Raw genomic sequence first — 14,703 nt, 5'->3', positions numbered from 1 at the left:
AATATGGCTAAAGTTCTCTCTGTCTCTCATGTGTTTTGTGGGGGGTGGGAACAATGAATGTATCCATTCATTGATGAAATGTTGGGTGCTGAGTGTGTGCACACACCATGGATTTGAGGGGCAATATACAATTCTTCACAGGGTCTCAAACTGCAAGTAAAATTGCCACAATCCTCACCCACATACTTGCTGCCAAATCCTGCAGTGCCAATGTGGATAGAAACTCAAAAGTGTAAGCACCGTGTTCAAAAGTGGGTTGTTGTTTTTTTTAAAGCAGGGCCTGACTACCTCTGGAAACACAACAAGACAATATTTGCATCCAATACAACATACTGCCACTAGCGGGGGGGGGGGCTCTCAGACCAGCTGTTTTGCATTGGCTGCAGAAAGAGGAAAACAGGTACGAGGTATTTAACAAGGATGCGATGAAGAAGTGTTGTCCTCTTGAAAGGGGAAGATAAAGAGGTCCGCGCCGAAAAGAAGGAGGCGTTTTAATACGGATTGGGCTGTTTTAAGGGCGGAAACTGAGCGCATCCTAACCCTCACAAAGTTGGTGCGCCTACTTCTCCCTGACGCTGTTTATGCTTTAAATGATTTAAAAAAAACCCCACATATATCAAATGCCCGCCCTTTCCGTGCCAGCTACACATCCCGGGGCAGTTTGTGTCCCAACTGTGCGCTAAAAATCAACAGGAACCGCCCGGCAGCTGCAAGGCAGAGCATCCTGCTGCAAGGCAAAGGGAAAGCGCCCTGCCAAGACCTTCGCTGCCTTCTCAAGGCCCGACCCTCCCTCCGGACTCACGTCTTCGGTTTTCACGTCAAGGATCTTCTCCACCTCATAGACGTCCTCATCATCTTCGTCGCTGTCTCCCCCCGCTGTAGTCCCCGCTCCTTCTCCTCCTGCAGCCGCCTTCTCCTTCCTCGCCGCCGCCTCCTCCTCAGCCCCACTCACGACGGCCGCCGCCATGTTGGAGCCGAACGTTCCAGCGGCGTCTGTGAGGAGAAGCTGCTGCGTTCGCCTCTCCCCCCTCCTCACAACTAAAGGCAACTAAGCGGCCTAGCGGGGGGCGAGGGCAGCCCGCCAATCCGCAGTCGGCGCCATCCGCTGCAGCCAATCAGGGCAGCTTTCGGGAGAAGCGGCCAATGCGAGGCAGGTTCCGGAAAGCAGCCAGTCAGAGAAGGGGGCGGGATCCCTTCCTTCGGTGTTCCGGTTCCATCCTGTGAGGCGGATGTGAGGGGGTTTCCATGGAAACTGATGGCTCTCTGAGGTGTCGGCGTGTCTGTTTGTCCGACTGGGACAGTTTTTGAACTTTTTGTTTTTTTTAAAGAACCCGTCTGCACAGGAGTGCCAACCTGAATAAAATATTGTGTGTGTTATCACTGTGGAAAATCTAATAAAAAATTATTTTTTTAAAAAATGAGTAAAATATTGTGGGGGCCCAGCTAAGCCCGCCCCGCATAATCGATCGTATTATGCAGTGCAAGACACACTATTTGAATGGGAATGCCCATCAACTTTGTGGCGGCCTGATCCCCTCAAATATTTTATTGTTGGGGGTCCATGGCACCTAGGAGTTGGCTCCTATGAGTCTGCATGTAAAGTAGTTAAGTCGATAGAGCATGAGACTCTAAATCTTAGGGTCGTGGGTTCTAGACGCATGCCAGACAAAAAAGGTTCCGGCATTGCAGGGGTTGGACTAGATGACCCTCGGGGTCCCTCTACAATTCTATATATGAGGCTCTTGAATGAAACCGAACCCAGGTGGATGTCCCCCGAGGGAGCAGTGCTGTAGCAGAATGACATCTGGTGGGATGGAGAAATCAGTGTGGGAGAACTTAAGGTGGGAGTGAAGTTGAAAAAGGAACCTCCAGAGAAACAGGGCGAAGCCAGTGTTTGTTAAAACAATCTTATTGCCTTATATGGCATTTATATTTGTTTTTGCTCTGGTTTAGTATTAGGCTCCCCCCCCCCCAACCTTCATGGTACTAAATATGTGTTTGTGGAGAAGTAGTACTTATAATTGGGACCAGTAAGGGAGGCTTCTAATACAATCAAACATGGCACCCACTATGAATTAGAAGCAGCAAGGAAAGGAGTCTGGTTCAAATGAAGTTTATCACCGATACTTCTTCATATATTCATATTCATATTCATATATTTCCTAAAGAATGATGCAAACATGACCACCAAACCATGTTAATTTGCAGCTAAGTGTTAAATCTAATGATGCCCATCCACAAACATCCTCTTCCTCCTGCATATTTATTTAATCTTTTATTCTTACACAAGAAGGTCTTGCATCTCTTTGTTGGATGTACTGCATTTTCACAATTAACCTATAGAGAAAGTGTCTATATTTGTAGGGTCTTATTTATGGCTAACACACATGACCTTTTCTGAAGTGTGGGAATATAGGAACGTATGCACTGGACCATTTTCCTTTTCCCCATTCCAGCATTGCTTTTCCTAGCTGAATCTTCACAAAAACAAAGTAGCAAACAAATTCCCATGATTTGCAGGTAGAAAAGAAGGCTGGATAGTTACAGAGCAGGTTAGCGCAGTTTATTTTCATCAGGTGCAATTATATTTGAAAAATTATCAGAATGGTTGTTTACACAGAAAAATATTTGTGCTGAGTAGATGTATTGATTTAGTTCAGAAAATAACTGTTGGGCTAATGTGTCTATAATGATTACTTATTAATTTTTAAAGAGACAGTGTTTACAAATCCAAACTAAATGCAAACTATCCCAATACATTCTTTCATCCACTCTGATAGCACTTTCTTTATCAGCTTATGGCTGGAGGAACCTTTTTCTGCTTTATACTTAGCTACTATGTGGCATTCATTCTTTTGCCAGCATTAACTACCAGAGGCAATAAGATTCGGGAACATTTTCATTGAATCTGTTACACTGATGGAAACCTGTTAAAAAAAAAAAATACTACGCAGTCAATCTCCAAACAGTTTCCATTCCCACAAACTTGTTTAAGCTTCTGCCCCACCATTTTGCTTGTCAATCTTTATATTTCACTTCCCCATAACTACCAGGTTCATCAGCTAAACTTTTGACATGAATAGTACTGAACCTCCTGGTCAGAATATCTCCTAAAACAGAAAACAACCATTTTATAAAACAAAATGAACCCTAACCCAAAATGAACACTGAGAAAACAGGTCATAATATTTACTGTATACTATTTTTTTGGTGTTTTATATTCTTGGTTACAATCTGGAGTATCAAAGTTCCATGATCAAATACATAGATAGAAAACCAAAATCTAAATCAGATAAAATCAACATATTATGATTAGAGACAAGCAAATAGATGATGGTGCCATTTTTCTGCTAGTCTGACTAGATATGAGGTGGGGAAACAACACTGATGCCGATCCCAATCTCTTCAATATGCAGCAGCTTCTTCGTGGCAAAATCCCAGTCTTTCCCCAGATCAAGACGCTGGCAAATTGCTGGAAATTCTCGTTCAGTTCTCCTTGCCCACTCAACTGCTTTCTTTACAGGTTCAAATGCCCTGTGAACAGCGGAGAAAGGAATGAATGAAATGACTGTGTCAAAATGAAACAGCAACTTGACCATAGTGTCAAGAGGGAAAAGACTTGTTCTGCTGCCCATAGACGACAGGACTGTACCTAATGGGCCCTGTGAATCTACAATTGCGTAGATTCTGGCTGCACATTAGGAAAAACCTATTAACAGACCAGTCTGAAAATGGAACCAATTGCCTAGTTGGCAGATTTTCCTTGGCAGAGGTTTTCAATTAGAGGTTGGATGCTCTAGCTCTGGATTCTTCACATCAAGGAGGGGGTTGAACTAGATGGCCTAGAAGACTCCCACCAACTTTACCAATTATTCCTTCATTAAAACAAAGAGGGCATCTGAAATCAACATTGTACAGATTTGTACGCATGAAGGGCCATGGGCTCGGTGGTAGCAAAGCACATGCCTTGCATGCAAAAGATCCCCGGTTCGATGCCTCACATCTCCAAATACAGCTGGAAAATATTTCTGACAAACTCTGAAAAGCTCCTTATCAATCAGCTTAGAAAATACTGAGCTAGATGGACCAATGATCTGATCTGTGTAAGGCAGCTACTGACATTCCTAAGCCTCTTTTATTCCAGTGAAATAAATTCCTTCCAGTAGCACCTTAGAGACCAACTAAGTTTGTTATTCGTATGAGCTTTCGTGTGCATGCACACTTCTTCAGGTACGCACGAAAGCTCATACCAATAACAAACTTAGTTGGTCTCTAAGGTGCTACTGGAAGGAACTTTTTTATTTTGTTTCGACTACGGCTACCTACCTGTAACTTATTCCAGTGAGATTTATGTGGAGGTTTCCAATGGATTGCAAGTACCCTTACATATCTATACCACAAACTAATTACAACAAACTGTAATTCAGGAAAACCTAAGAAAAAAAACTTGCTACAGTCCCCCAATGATACAGGGAATGGGTATCTGTTGGGGGTTGGTGTCATTCGTTCTCAGAAAGCAAGAACATTCTGTGTTGCTGTTATCTGTGAGAAGCTAGTTTCCAGATGCTGCTAGCTTGGACAGCTATAAGAAGAAGAAGAAGAAGAGTTTGGATTTGATATCCCACCTTTCACTCCCCTTCAGGAGTCTCAAAGCGGCTAACATTCTCCTTTCCCTTCCTCCCCCACAACAAACACTCTGTGAGGTGAGTGGGGCTGAGAGACTTCAGAGAAGTGTGATCAGCCCAAGGTCACCCAGCAGCTGCATGTGGAGGAGCGGGGACGCGAACCCGGTTCCCCAGATTACATGACTACCGCTCTTAACCACTACACCACACTGGCTCTCAAAGAAGGAGGTAATCTGGGCATGTGCAGCTTCTGGGTAGTGACGGTGAGAACTCTTTTAAGGAGTCTGATCTGAGCCATCAAACTGGCTGGATGTAATGAGACCTCTGCCTGGAGAGGCAGAAGCAATGAACTCTTTGTAGTGTTTGTAACCTTCATGCTTTTTATGACTGGCAGTAAAACTACTTTTCTGTCTGAAGCCGGAAATCTGTGATTTATTTGCGTCTTCTCTCTCTGAGCTCAGCCTGGGCTCCTTCACCCTGGAAAGCTACGTTTCTCTGCTAATTGGGCCAGCTATGTGGGAAGCGCCGCTGGTCCCATTTTGAAGTTTTTACAATGGCATCAACCCAGGTGGAAGGTTTATCTCTCAAGTTAGCATTTGAAATGGATTTAGTTACAGACTGGGTGGTTAGAACCTCTTGATGAACTTAGGTAAAGGTAAAGGGGCCCCTGACCATTAGGTCCAGTCGTGGCTGACTCTGAGGTTGCGGCGCTCATCTCGTTTTATTGGCCGAGGGAGCCGGCGTACAGCTTCCGGGTCATGTGGCCAGCATGACTAAGCTGCTTCTGGTGAACCAAAGCAGTGCACGGAAACGCCGTTTACCTTCCCGCCGGAGCGGTACCTATTTATCTACTTGCACTTTGACGTGCTTTCTAACTGCTAGGTTGGCAGGAGCAGGGACCGAGCAATGGGAGCTCACCCCGTCGCGGGGATTCGAACCACCGACCTTCTGATCGGCAAGTCCTAGGCTCTGTGGTTTAACCCACAGTGCCACCCGCATCCCCTTGATGAACTTAGCCTTCTCCTAATGTTGGACATGGTCAGTCCTCTTTTCCAAAGCCTAAAGTTTCATATTAAACAAGTTATTATTATTTGAAATTCAAGTTACTGTTTAAGCTGCACTCAGATGTCACCCGCTTGGAGTCTCATATCCTGAAACATCCCCCTGAATATGTGTTTTACAACCAGAGGAGGGCAAATGGCAAATGGAGCACCAACCTGCCTGCCCTCAGCCAGTCGCCACCTTTCCTGCTTTACTTAAAGGCAGTCAGAGTGGCTCTACCTATCAACGGTGCAGGATACATTTCTGGTCTCCCTGACTTCCACCTACAAGTCTCAATGGTCCCCAGGCCCCCCCCCCCGTGTTTACAACCTCAGTTTGCTTTGACTCAAGGAAGTCCTAGTACTACGGATTAATGTTTACAACTGATTTAAACGCTTTAGCTTTTAGAGAAGAGTTGCCTGAAATGTTAAGTCTGCTTACAAAACATACCACGATGGGGGAGAGTCATTCAGTGTTGTTAAAGATCTGAAGACGAGGCCTTCCAGTTGCTTGAAACGTATAACCTGTAGCACCAGAAGTGTAGCAATCAACCGCAACAGCTTCTCTTTTCCTTTGGGGCCTGTATGAATAGAAACAAGCAGTAGCATTTAACTGTCTATGTTTCATATTGAAGAATTAATTCTTAAAAGTACTCCTAACTAAAGTGTTAGTGCTGTTGTCAAGCAGACTGGTGGTACCCTGAATATCTAAAACTTGAGTATCAAAAGATTTTCCCCCTAAGAGTGCATGGATTCCCTCTGCCAGTTTGCATTTCTTAGTACAGAAAGTATTGATCTGATGTGTAGAGATATTTCCTATTCTAATTAATTCAAGAGGGTTCTGGAAGCTTCTCTGGTTGAAAGAAACAAGCAGAAAATTCATGATATTTGGGTTATTCCTTCAGAGCAGCTGAGTACAGCTGGCTTAAACTGGTTCTGTTATCTCTTTCAGTCAAGGTCGTGCTGACTATAATAATAAGGCCAGAAGGAGCTTGGGTTTCTCTTTCTATCTCTCTTCCTTCTGGTGTGGCGTTCTGTACATAATATGCTTAGTGTGGAGGTTTAGTCTTATTATAAGTCATTGTAAGTTTAAGTTAAGTCTGCTGCAACTGGATTTCTTATGGACAGTGCCAATCCTAATCCTGAATGTATTGGATTTGTGACCATTATGCTCATTTGCCTTCAGTAGCAGTAAAGCTCTGCTGGATGAAATATAATTTCCTCTGGTCTATTTTTGGGGAATCCTGCAACATGTTTAAGTTTTTACTCTGCTAACTATACATTGGGAGTTCTGCTCTGGATCACATTGAGTAGAATTCCATGACACCCTCACTCCCAAATCCATTCCATTGAGCTTTTATTATAGCTGTAAATAGTATTTCTGAAAACCAGAATGTCTAATTATATATAAAAAAATTTGATTCCCACTGGATCATTTACTGTTGTTGAGTGGCAGGCCCACAGTTTCCTCATCTTGCCCTGCTGCAGAAGCAGAAAGAAGTCTGTATACAACCATAAAGCAAACAACAGCAATAACCTTTTTCTTTTTTGTTCATGATAATTTTTGTAGGACAGTTGTTGCCAGCGTGCCACAAAAACCACTCTGGGTAGCTGTATATGAACTTTATAAATACTATGCCTAGGTTCCACTGAAAACAATAGGCTTTAAGTTAGTCATTACCGACTTTTCACAATACTTTCACAGTGGGAATAAGCATTTCAGAAGTTTGAGTACACTGTATAAAGGAAGTAAAATGGGATTTACCAAGTGAATTAATTCCCTTTTTTGCAAGTGAAACATTGACAAAATAATCCACATCGAACTCCAGAAGAGTCCCAAGCTCAGGGATCAGCTGCCAAAAACCATCCTGGAATATAAAAGGAAAACACATAAAGACAATCATAAAGCTGCAACAACAAACTCTATTTGTCAAAATGTCCCTTCCCCACAGTATCAGAGGGATAGGCCCTCTGTTTCTGCAAAATAACGGTAGAGTCATGGGCGTAACCAGGATTTGGTGAGGGCAGGACTTTTGTTAGGGGGGCAGAACCGACGTGATTGGTCAGTTAGTTAAGTACTTCTATTGTTTTACTTTATCTGGGGGGGGCAACTGCCCCCTTTGCTCCTCCTGGCTACACCCAAGGGTAAGCTCCATTTGTCTGTTCCCCCCCTCTTTTCTTGCAACAGCTAGAGGAAAAAAGAAGGTGCATACCTGATTCTGGAGTTTAAAGAGTTGAGGCCAGGATACAACCCTTAGCGGCTTTTGTGCAGGAAATGATTGGCACCTTTTCATTTTGTGCATCTCCAGGAGAGTATCCTTTAAAGAGAGAAACAGACAACAGTGTAGAGTGAAAAATATCCCCCAGAGCTAGTCCTCAAGGGATGTGAAGAATCACAACCTAACCCAGCACATCTAAAAGCCCTGCTCTCTAAGGGTAGGTGCTCCATCAAAAATAGTAGTATAGGCTAGAGAAGCAATAAGAACAGATAAGCATATATACTGTGTGTACACACACACACACACACACACACACACACACAAAATCACCCAACCTTCACCAGAATGTCTCAGGGTGGATTACAATTAACATACAGTTTTAAAAATAGTTAAAGACATCTTACCCCCTGCAAGCTATAGTGCATCTTGTGAGAAGCCTCAGAGGTTACCTTTGAGCGCTGCATTTCTGGCACTCTGCGAAGAGGGCTGACCGACTCCTGTGCACTGCCTTGCGCAAATGCTTTTCCATGTCCTAGAGAAAGCTTAAGAGGAGCAAACACTCTTTTAGGTGGAAGCGCTGGAAGTGGAAACGGATCCTTCTGCTGAAGCATATCAAATTTCCTCAAGCTAAAGGCTTGGGGGATTGTCTGTGAATCAAACGGACCAGTTGCGGGTGATCCAAAAGTAGAACCAAACGGACCAGTTGCAGGTGATCCCGAAGCAAACGTGTTGAGGCTGCCTCTAGGCAGAGGAGGTGGCGGAGCAGCAGCAGCGGTCCTTATCGGAGCTTGGGGAATTGCCTGTGAACCCAAACTGGGACTGGAAGTAGAACCAAACAGACCAGCTGCAGATGACCCAAAAGCCAACGTGTTGGGGATGCCTCCAGGTAGAGGCGGCCGTGGTGAAGCAGTGCCTATCGGAGCTTGGGGGACTGCCTGTGAACCAAACTGAACAGCTGCAGGTAATCCAAAAGTAGGTGATCCAAAAGCAGAATCATACAGACTAGTTGCAGGTGATCCAAACTTGTGGATGTTCCCATATAGAGGAATTGGAGGCGGTGGAGGAAGGGCGCTTATCGGAGCACTATTTTGGATTCCAAAACCGAAGCCTAAAGAGCTACCTTCAAGCTTGCTGCCAGCAACAGGAGGAGAAGGCACCTATGGGGTAAAAGTTGTTATTTTAGACTCAAATTTGGTTCACACACATTCTGATTTTCCTACATTAACTTCCACAGCCTTGAAAACTCTGCTTCTGAAACCCTTCACACAAACTCTTGTAATGTTAAGGTATGCCTCCCACCAAGTTGTACAACTGATTAAAAAAAATCCCCGGAATGTCTGCCTTGGGAGAACTTCCTCAAAGGACCTTTTTGGATTGTTGAGAGATTGCTGTCTAATGGGATTGGCTACGAGATATCAGTAGACTCCCACCACCCAGCATGGTAAACAGTCAAAAATGATGGGACTTGTAGCACAGCAACATCTGGAGGGCCATGCAGAAGCCACCCTTGCCTTGGAGTATTCCCCGATCATAATTTGGGATTTAACAGAAGAATGTTTCCTAGTGGTTCAGCAGTTTCTTAATCCTTCTTGAACATTTGGGGTGGGAAAAGCAAGCAATGCTTGGAAAAGGGGGCTCACCCAACTGTGTGTGTGTGTGTGTGTGTGTGTTGTGTGTGTGTGTGTGTGTGTGTGTGTGTGTGTGTGTGTTTATGCATAACGGAAAGTTTTGCAAGGGGAAGAAGCAGAGTTAGCTGTGATCTGAAGGCAATTGGTGGTATCTCTCTCTGGGGACTGGATGCGAAGGGGTAGATCAGCTGCATGGCAGGACAGCATATACCAGTTGCCTCCACTTGTGTGCTCCACTTCTATATTTGTAAACAATCCAAATATTACAAAAATGCTGTAGGTATCCAAATAGCACGGCTGCCCCTGGAAATTCTCGCTGCTTGGGAAAGAGGTGTGCATTCCACATATGATCAGACTAGGAGGCTTTCAGAATTACCTGCAAATCCGAACTGGGATTGGGACGAGATATGTCAGCTAATGGCAATGCAGCTGCCGAACAGTGAGGGGAGAGAAATCGGGAGGCTCTGTTCGTTAAGTTTACTAGAGAAGAAATCTCATCTGCTAATTCAGACATGATGTCAGGTATGGAAGTATCACTCAACTATGAAGAAAAATCAATTCATTTAGACTTAAATATGGTTCACACACATTATAAGGGATGCGGGTGGCGCTCTGGTCTAAACCACTGAGCCTCTTGGGCTTGCCGATCAGAAGGTTGGCGGTTTGAATCTGCACAATGGGGTGAGCTCCTGTTGCTCTGTCCCAGCTCCTGCCTACCTAGCAGTTCGAAAGTGCGCGAGTGAGCATAGATAAATAGGTACCGCTGCAGCGGGAAGGTAAACAGCGTTTCCGTGCGCTCTGGCTTCCGTCACGGCACTCCATTCTGCCAGAAGCAGTTTAGTCATGCTGGCCACATGACCCAGAAAGCTGTCTGTGGACAAACACTGACTCTCTCAACCTGAAAGCGAGATTAGCGCCGCAACCCCATAGTCGCCTTTGACTAGATTTAACCGTCCAGCGGTCCTTTAGCTTTAACTAATAACACATGTTATGTTTTCGCTAAATTATCATTCAAAACCCTTGAAATTCTGTTTTTGAATCCCCTCAGTGTTTAGATGTGCCTCCCACTGAGTCATACAAGTGGTCAAAAAGATCCTCAGAATTTCTGTCTGAAGAGAATTTCCTTAGAGGAATTTTAGAAACGCACACCAAATAATGTTAATATTTCTTGGAAGTTCAGCACAGCCGGTGGATGTGTCTTTTCTGAGAGTGCATTGTGAGGAAACAGTTTCTTGATCACCTTGGAATGTTTGAGATGGAGAAGCTATGAATCCCCAGAAACAACTGTGTGTGTGTGTGCGCTCGCGCGTGCGCACATAAAGGAAAAAGGGAAGCAGTTTTTGGTCTCTTTCTCTGGGGACTGGATGTGAAGGAGTGGATCGGCTGTGTGGCAGGCATACACATGCTGGCTGCTTTAGCTCTACTATATGTGTAAACAAACCAAGTATTACAAAAGTATTCTAAGTGCCCAGTGCGCTCTTCCTCCAAAAAAAGACACCTGTGTGAAGTAGTACAGACCCAGGGTAAGCGGTATGCTCTTAGCATATGCCCCGGCTGGGCAGCTTTGGGGATTACCTTCAAGTCAGAACTGAGAAGACAACTGCTCATGTCACCTGCCGGCGTGCCACTTGTAAATTCCTCCGGCAGTGACATACTCAAATTCTCTGCCTCAGTAAGTGGAACTGCCTTCTTAGGTTGCTTCTTACGAAATGACTTCCGCAGTGGAGGAGCAGCTGACATATCTCTGCTCTCATCTTGAAATGCTTCAGGCACGTGGTCAGCTGTGGAAACCACAGACTTCTGCGGAGTAAAATTTATTCTTTTAGTCTCACAGCTGGGAAAACACACATTGTTTTTATATATCATTATTCACAATGTTTATATAATTTCCCCCATTCTACGTTATGATGTATTCATGCATATGTTCTTCAATGTAAATTACTTGCTGTTTGGTGACAAGCAACTAATAGGTTTAACAACAACAACAGTAATCTATGATCTGTCAGAAAGAAACCTCCTTAAGAGGATTTATTCTGGAAATACCGTATTTTTCGCTCTATAGGAGGCACTTTTCCCCCTCCAAAAATGAAGGGGAAATGTATGTGCATCATATGGAACGAATGCAGGCTTTCGCTGAAGCCTGGAGAGCAAGAGGGGTCGGTGCGCACCGACCCCTCTCGCTCTCCAGGCTTCAGGAAGCTATCCGCAAGTCTTCGGAGCACGGCGGGAGTGCCCGCCGTGCTCCAAAGGCTTGTGGATAGCAGCCTGCATCCCGAAGCCCGGGGAGCGCTGTGCAGCGCGCCCCGGGCTTTGGGCAGATCCCGCTCGCTGTCTTGGCTTCTTTGCTCGTTTGGGCTGGGGGGGGAATTTTTTTCCCCTTTATTCCCCTCCCCCCAAAAAAACCTAGGTGCGCCCTATGGTCTGGTGCGCCCTATAGAGCGAAAAATACGGTATAAACTATAGGCATCAAGCATTAAAAATCATTTTTACTTAAAGGGAAAAAACTATACTAGATCTGTAGTCAACCTAAACTGTAAATAATATAATCTGGGACTAGGCACTGAGTACTTTTATTGCTTTAATGCTAGTGCCACAGGAAGTTACTGATTCGTTAATTGATCCCATTCAGCAAAGTTACTTCTAAGTAAACACGAATGGATCATGACAATGGAGGAAGGCATTGTCGGATTATAAAGCTCTATACCAGAGCTTCCCAAAATTGGATCTCCAGCTGTTTTGGGACTACAACTCTCATCATCCCTAGCTAGCAAGACTCAGTGGTCAGGGATGATGGGAACTGTAGTCTAAAAACAGCTGCAGACCTGAGTTTGAGAAACTCTGCTCTATACTGTGCTGTGTAGTGCTACCATTTTAATTCAAGCTGACTTAGTGAAAACTTTAGTTCTGGGCTAGCATGGATAAAATCTGTGTGTCCCCCCCCCAGAAACCCCAGAAATAACTACATCCTTACATGTATTTGTCTCCGCTAATACAGATAGGCTTCTTAGGAAACAGAGACAGCTCCTATGTTCCAAACAGTTGTGTGTGCAACGTATGATTAACTGAAGCTTGCGAGTGTTTTCATGACACAGGTTTAACTGAAAAGTTTCATCTTGGAAAAAATGCTTTCTAGAAGTGAATCAATGAGGCCTTTGGGTTATGTTAGATTAGTTCTTGATCTTGTCTAATGAGCACCAAGATTGTATCAATTATTACACTTATTAAAAGGGATTTTAATACTAAGTTCAATGGGACTCAAAGGTCAGAATGTATAAGACTCCATCCTTAATCTTGTGCAATGAATTTTAAAAAATCACTAAGTGGGCAACAGCTATAATTAAAATGGCTGACCCATAAACTGCTTATGTTTTTTCTTGTATTTTTTGCACCAGTGTACCTCAAGTTCCCTTACCATTTTTCTGCATTTCTTTTTCGTTTTCTTCACAAATTCTATTTCTTCCTTATCAATAGTCAATTCTTCATAAACTCCAAAATCTTCTGCTAAATGAAAGTCAAGCATCGCCTATAAATGGGTGGTGAAAGGTGGGGGGGGGTAGAATAGAAGAAAGCATAATTAGTAATGATTATTCTACTAGTAATAATAAAACATGTCAGGAGTATAGTTGGGATCAAGACTGTGATACATGGAGAAGGTTTTTTTTTTTTTAAAAAAAAAACTTTTAAAAAAACTCCCCCCCATGCCATATCCTTGACAAAAAAAATGCCCTCAAATGTCAGTACTGTGGTACCTCGGGTTAAGTACTTAATTCGTTCTGGAGGTCCGTTCTTAACCTGAAACTGTTCTTAACCTGAAGCACCACTTTAGCTAATGGGGCCTCCTGCTGCTGCTGCGCCGCCGGAGCACGATTTCTGTTCTCATCCTGAAGCAAAGTTCTTAACCTGAAGCATTATTACTGGGTCAGCGGAGTCTGTAACCTGAAGCGTATGTAACCTGAGGTACCACTGTACAGTGGTGCCCCGCAAGACGAATGCCTCGCAAGACGAAAAACTCGCTAGAGGAAAGGGTTTTTCGGTTTTGCGTTGCTTCGCTAGAAGAATTTCCCTATGGGCTTGCTTCGCAAGACGAAAACGTCTTGCGCTTTTTTTTTAAAGCTGCTTGAAGAGGCGCAGTTGCGACGGACCGTGCTTCGCAAGACGAAAAACATCGGAAGACGAAAAGACTCGCGGAACGAATTATTTCCGTCTTGCGAGGCACCACTGTACCGCGGTACCTTGGTTCCCGAGCATAATCTGTTCCAGGAGTCCATTCGACTCCTGAAACAGTTCGAAAACCAAGGCATGACTTCTAATTGGCTGCAGGAGTTTCCTGCAGTCAAGCAGAAGCCACTTCGGACATTAGGCTCCTGAAAAATGTTTGCAATCCAGAACACTTACTTCCAGGTTTGCGGCGTTCGGGAACCAAGCCATTTGACAACCAAGGTACCACTGTAAAAGTTTTCCTCCCTGAGCAAACAGCAACTTCTTGGGAGTGGGGCACAATTTCTCCCACAGTGTGTCCCCTTCCCCACCTTTGAAAAGAGTTGTGGAGGATGAAGAGCTCTTAGAATTTGAAATGCAGAACGGTGTCTTCAACCCAGCCAATGTAGTGCAACCTATATATTTTGGATCACAACTTTCATCATCCCTGATCACTGGCCATGCTGACTGGGGCGGATGGGAGTTGAGAGTTCAAAACATCTGCAGGGCACCACATTGGCTACCACTGTTTTAATTTCATTAAATTACATTCCAATGTCTGAGTGTTCAAGACATTTGCAAATGAAGATCAACAAACGCAGAACAGGCAAATTAAACGGAATACTTCAGTTCGCTAAGTTAGTAAGAGGCAACTGACCCATCAGATGCGCCTTCCCCACTGAAGTATAGCTCTTGTTTTCGTCTAATGAAATGTCAAGGTTGTATCTAAGTATAATTACACTTATTAATACGGATTTTAATACTGAGTTCAATGCAATTCACAGGTCAGGATATGTAAGAGTCCAACCTTAACCTCATACAGTTAAGCAAAAACAACAACCTTAATTAAAATGGCTGGCCAACATACAGTGCGGTTTCAAGTATTTTATCTTTTTGTCAACATACTTCACGGTCTATTACCTCCTCCTCAAGGCCTATTCCCTCCTCCTCAACGATGGAGGCTCTTGATGACTGGAACAAACACACACACACA

At 44.1% G+C, this 14,703-nt stretch overlaps 3 protein-coding genes across 11 annotated transcripts in view; all 3 read right to left on the bottom strand.

Moving 5' to 3' along the window:
- Nucleotides 1-1,060, bottom strand: part of MPHOSPH8 (M-phase phosphoprotein 8) — a gene marked incomplete at its 3' end in the record, with an annotated part of 58,999 nt that extends 57,939 nt beyond the window's left edge. For 4 of the 7 annotated variants that reach the window (XM_082220400.1, XM_082220399.1, XM_082220398.1 and 1 more), the window contains exon 1: nucleotides 803-1,059. In XM_082220400.1, coding sequence (XP_082076526.1) covers nucleotides 803-967 — 165 coding nt within the window. In that variant the 5' untranslated portion in view covers nucleotides 968-1,059. Of the gene's footprint in view, nucleotides 1-802 lie in introns of all 7 variants that reach the window. The other 3 variants (XM_082220396.1, XM_082220397.1, XM_082220401.1) reach the window with 2 other exon arrangements.
- A 1,481-nt stretch (nucleotides 1,061-2,541) lies between these two features.
- Nucleotides 2,542-14,703, bottom strand: part of PARP4 (poly(ADP-ribose) polymerase family member 4) — a 49,230-nt gene continuing 37,068 nt past the window's right edge. The window contains exons 31-38 of one of the 3 annotated variants that reach the window (XM_082220378.1): nucleotides 14,616-14,681; nucleotides 12,925-13,035; nucleotides 11,088-11,312; nucleotides 8,289-9,041; nucleotides 7,879-7,983; nucleotides 7,431-7,533; nucleotides 6,117-6,246; nucleotides 2,542-3,534 (exon numbers count right to left, since the gene is read on the bottom strand). In XM_082220378.1, coding sequence (XP_082076504.1) covers nucleotides 3,360-3,534; nucleotides 6,117-6,246; nucleotides 7,431-7,533; nucleotides 7,879-7,983; nucleotides 8,289-9,041; nucleotides 11,088-11,312; nucleotides 12,925-13,035; nucleotides 14,616-14,681 — 1,668 coding nt within the window. In that variant the 3' untranslated portion in view covers nucleotides 2,542-3,359. The remainder of the gene's footprint in view (nucleotides 3,535-6,116; nucleotides 6,247-7,430; nucleotides 7,534-7,878; nucleotides 7,984-8,288; nucleotides 9,042-11,087; nucleotides 11,313-12,924; nucleotides 13,036-14,615; nucleotides 14,682-14,703) is intronic. The other 2 variants (XM_082220380.1, XM_082220379.1) reach the window with 2 other exon arrangements.
- The window catches only part of RNF17 (ring finger protein 17), a 107,247-nt gene continuing 106,783 nt past the window's right edge, over nucleotides 14,240-14,703 (bottom strand). The window contains exon 29 of the mRNA XM_082220392.1: nucleotides 14,240-14,278. Within this exon, the coding sequence (XP_082076518.1) occupies nucleotides 14,255-14,278 (24 nt within the window). The 3' untranslated portion in view covers nucleotides 14,240-14,254. The remainder of the gene's footprint in view (nucleotides 14,279-14,703) is intronic.

The sequence above is a fragment of the Podarcis vaucheri genome, assembly GCF_965113315.1.
Source record: "Podarcis vaucheri genome assembly, chromosome: 4".
Classification (NCBI taxonomy): Eukaryota; Metazoa; Chordata; class Lepidosauria; order Squamata; family Lacertidae; genus Podarcis; species Podarcis vaucheri.
Note: the sequence above shows the minus strand (reverse complement) of the source record. Positions and strands in the feature narration are given on the sequence as shown.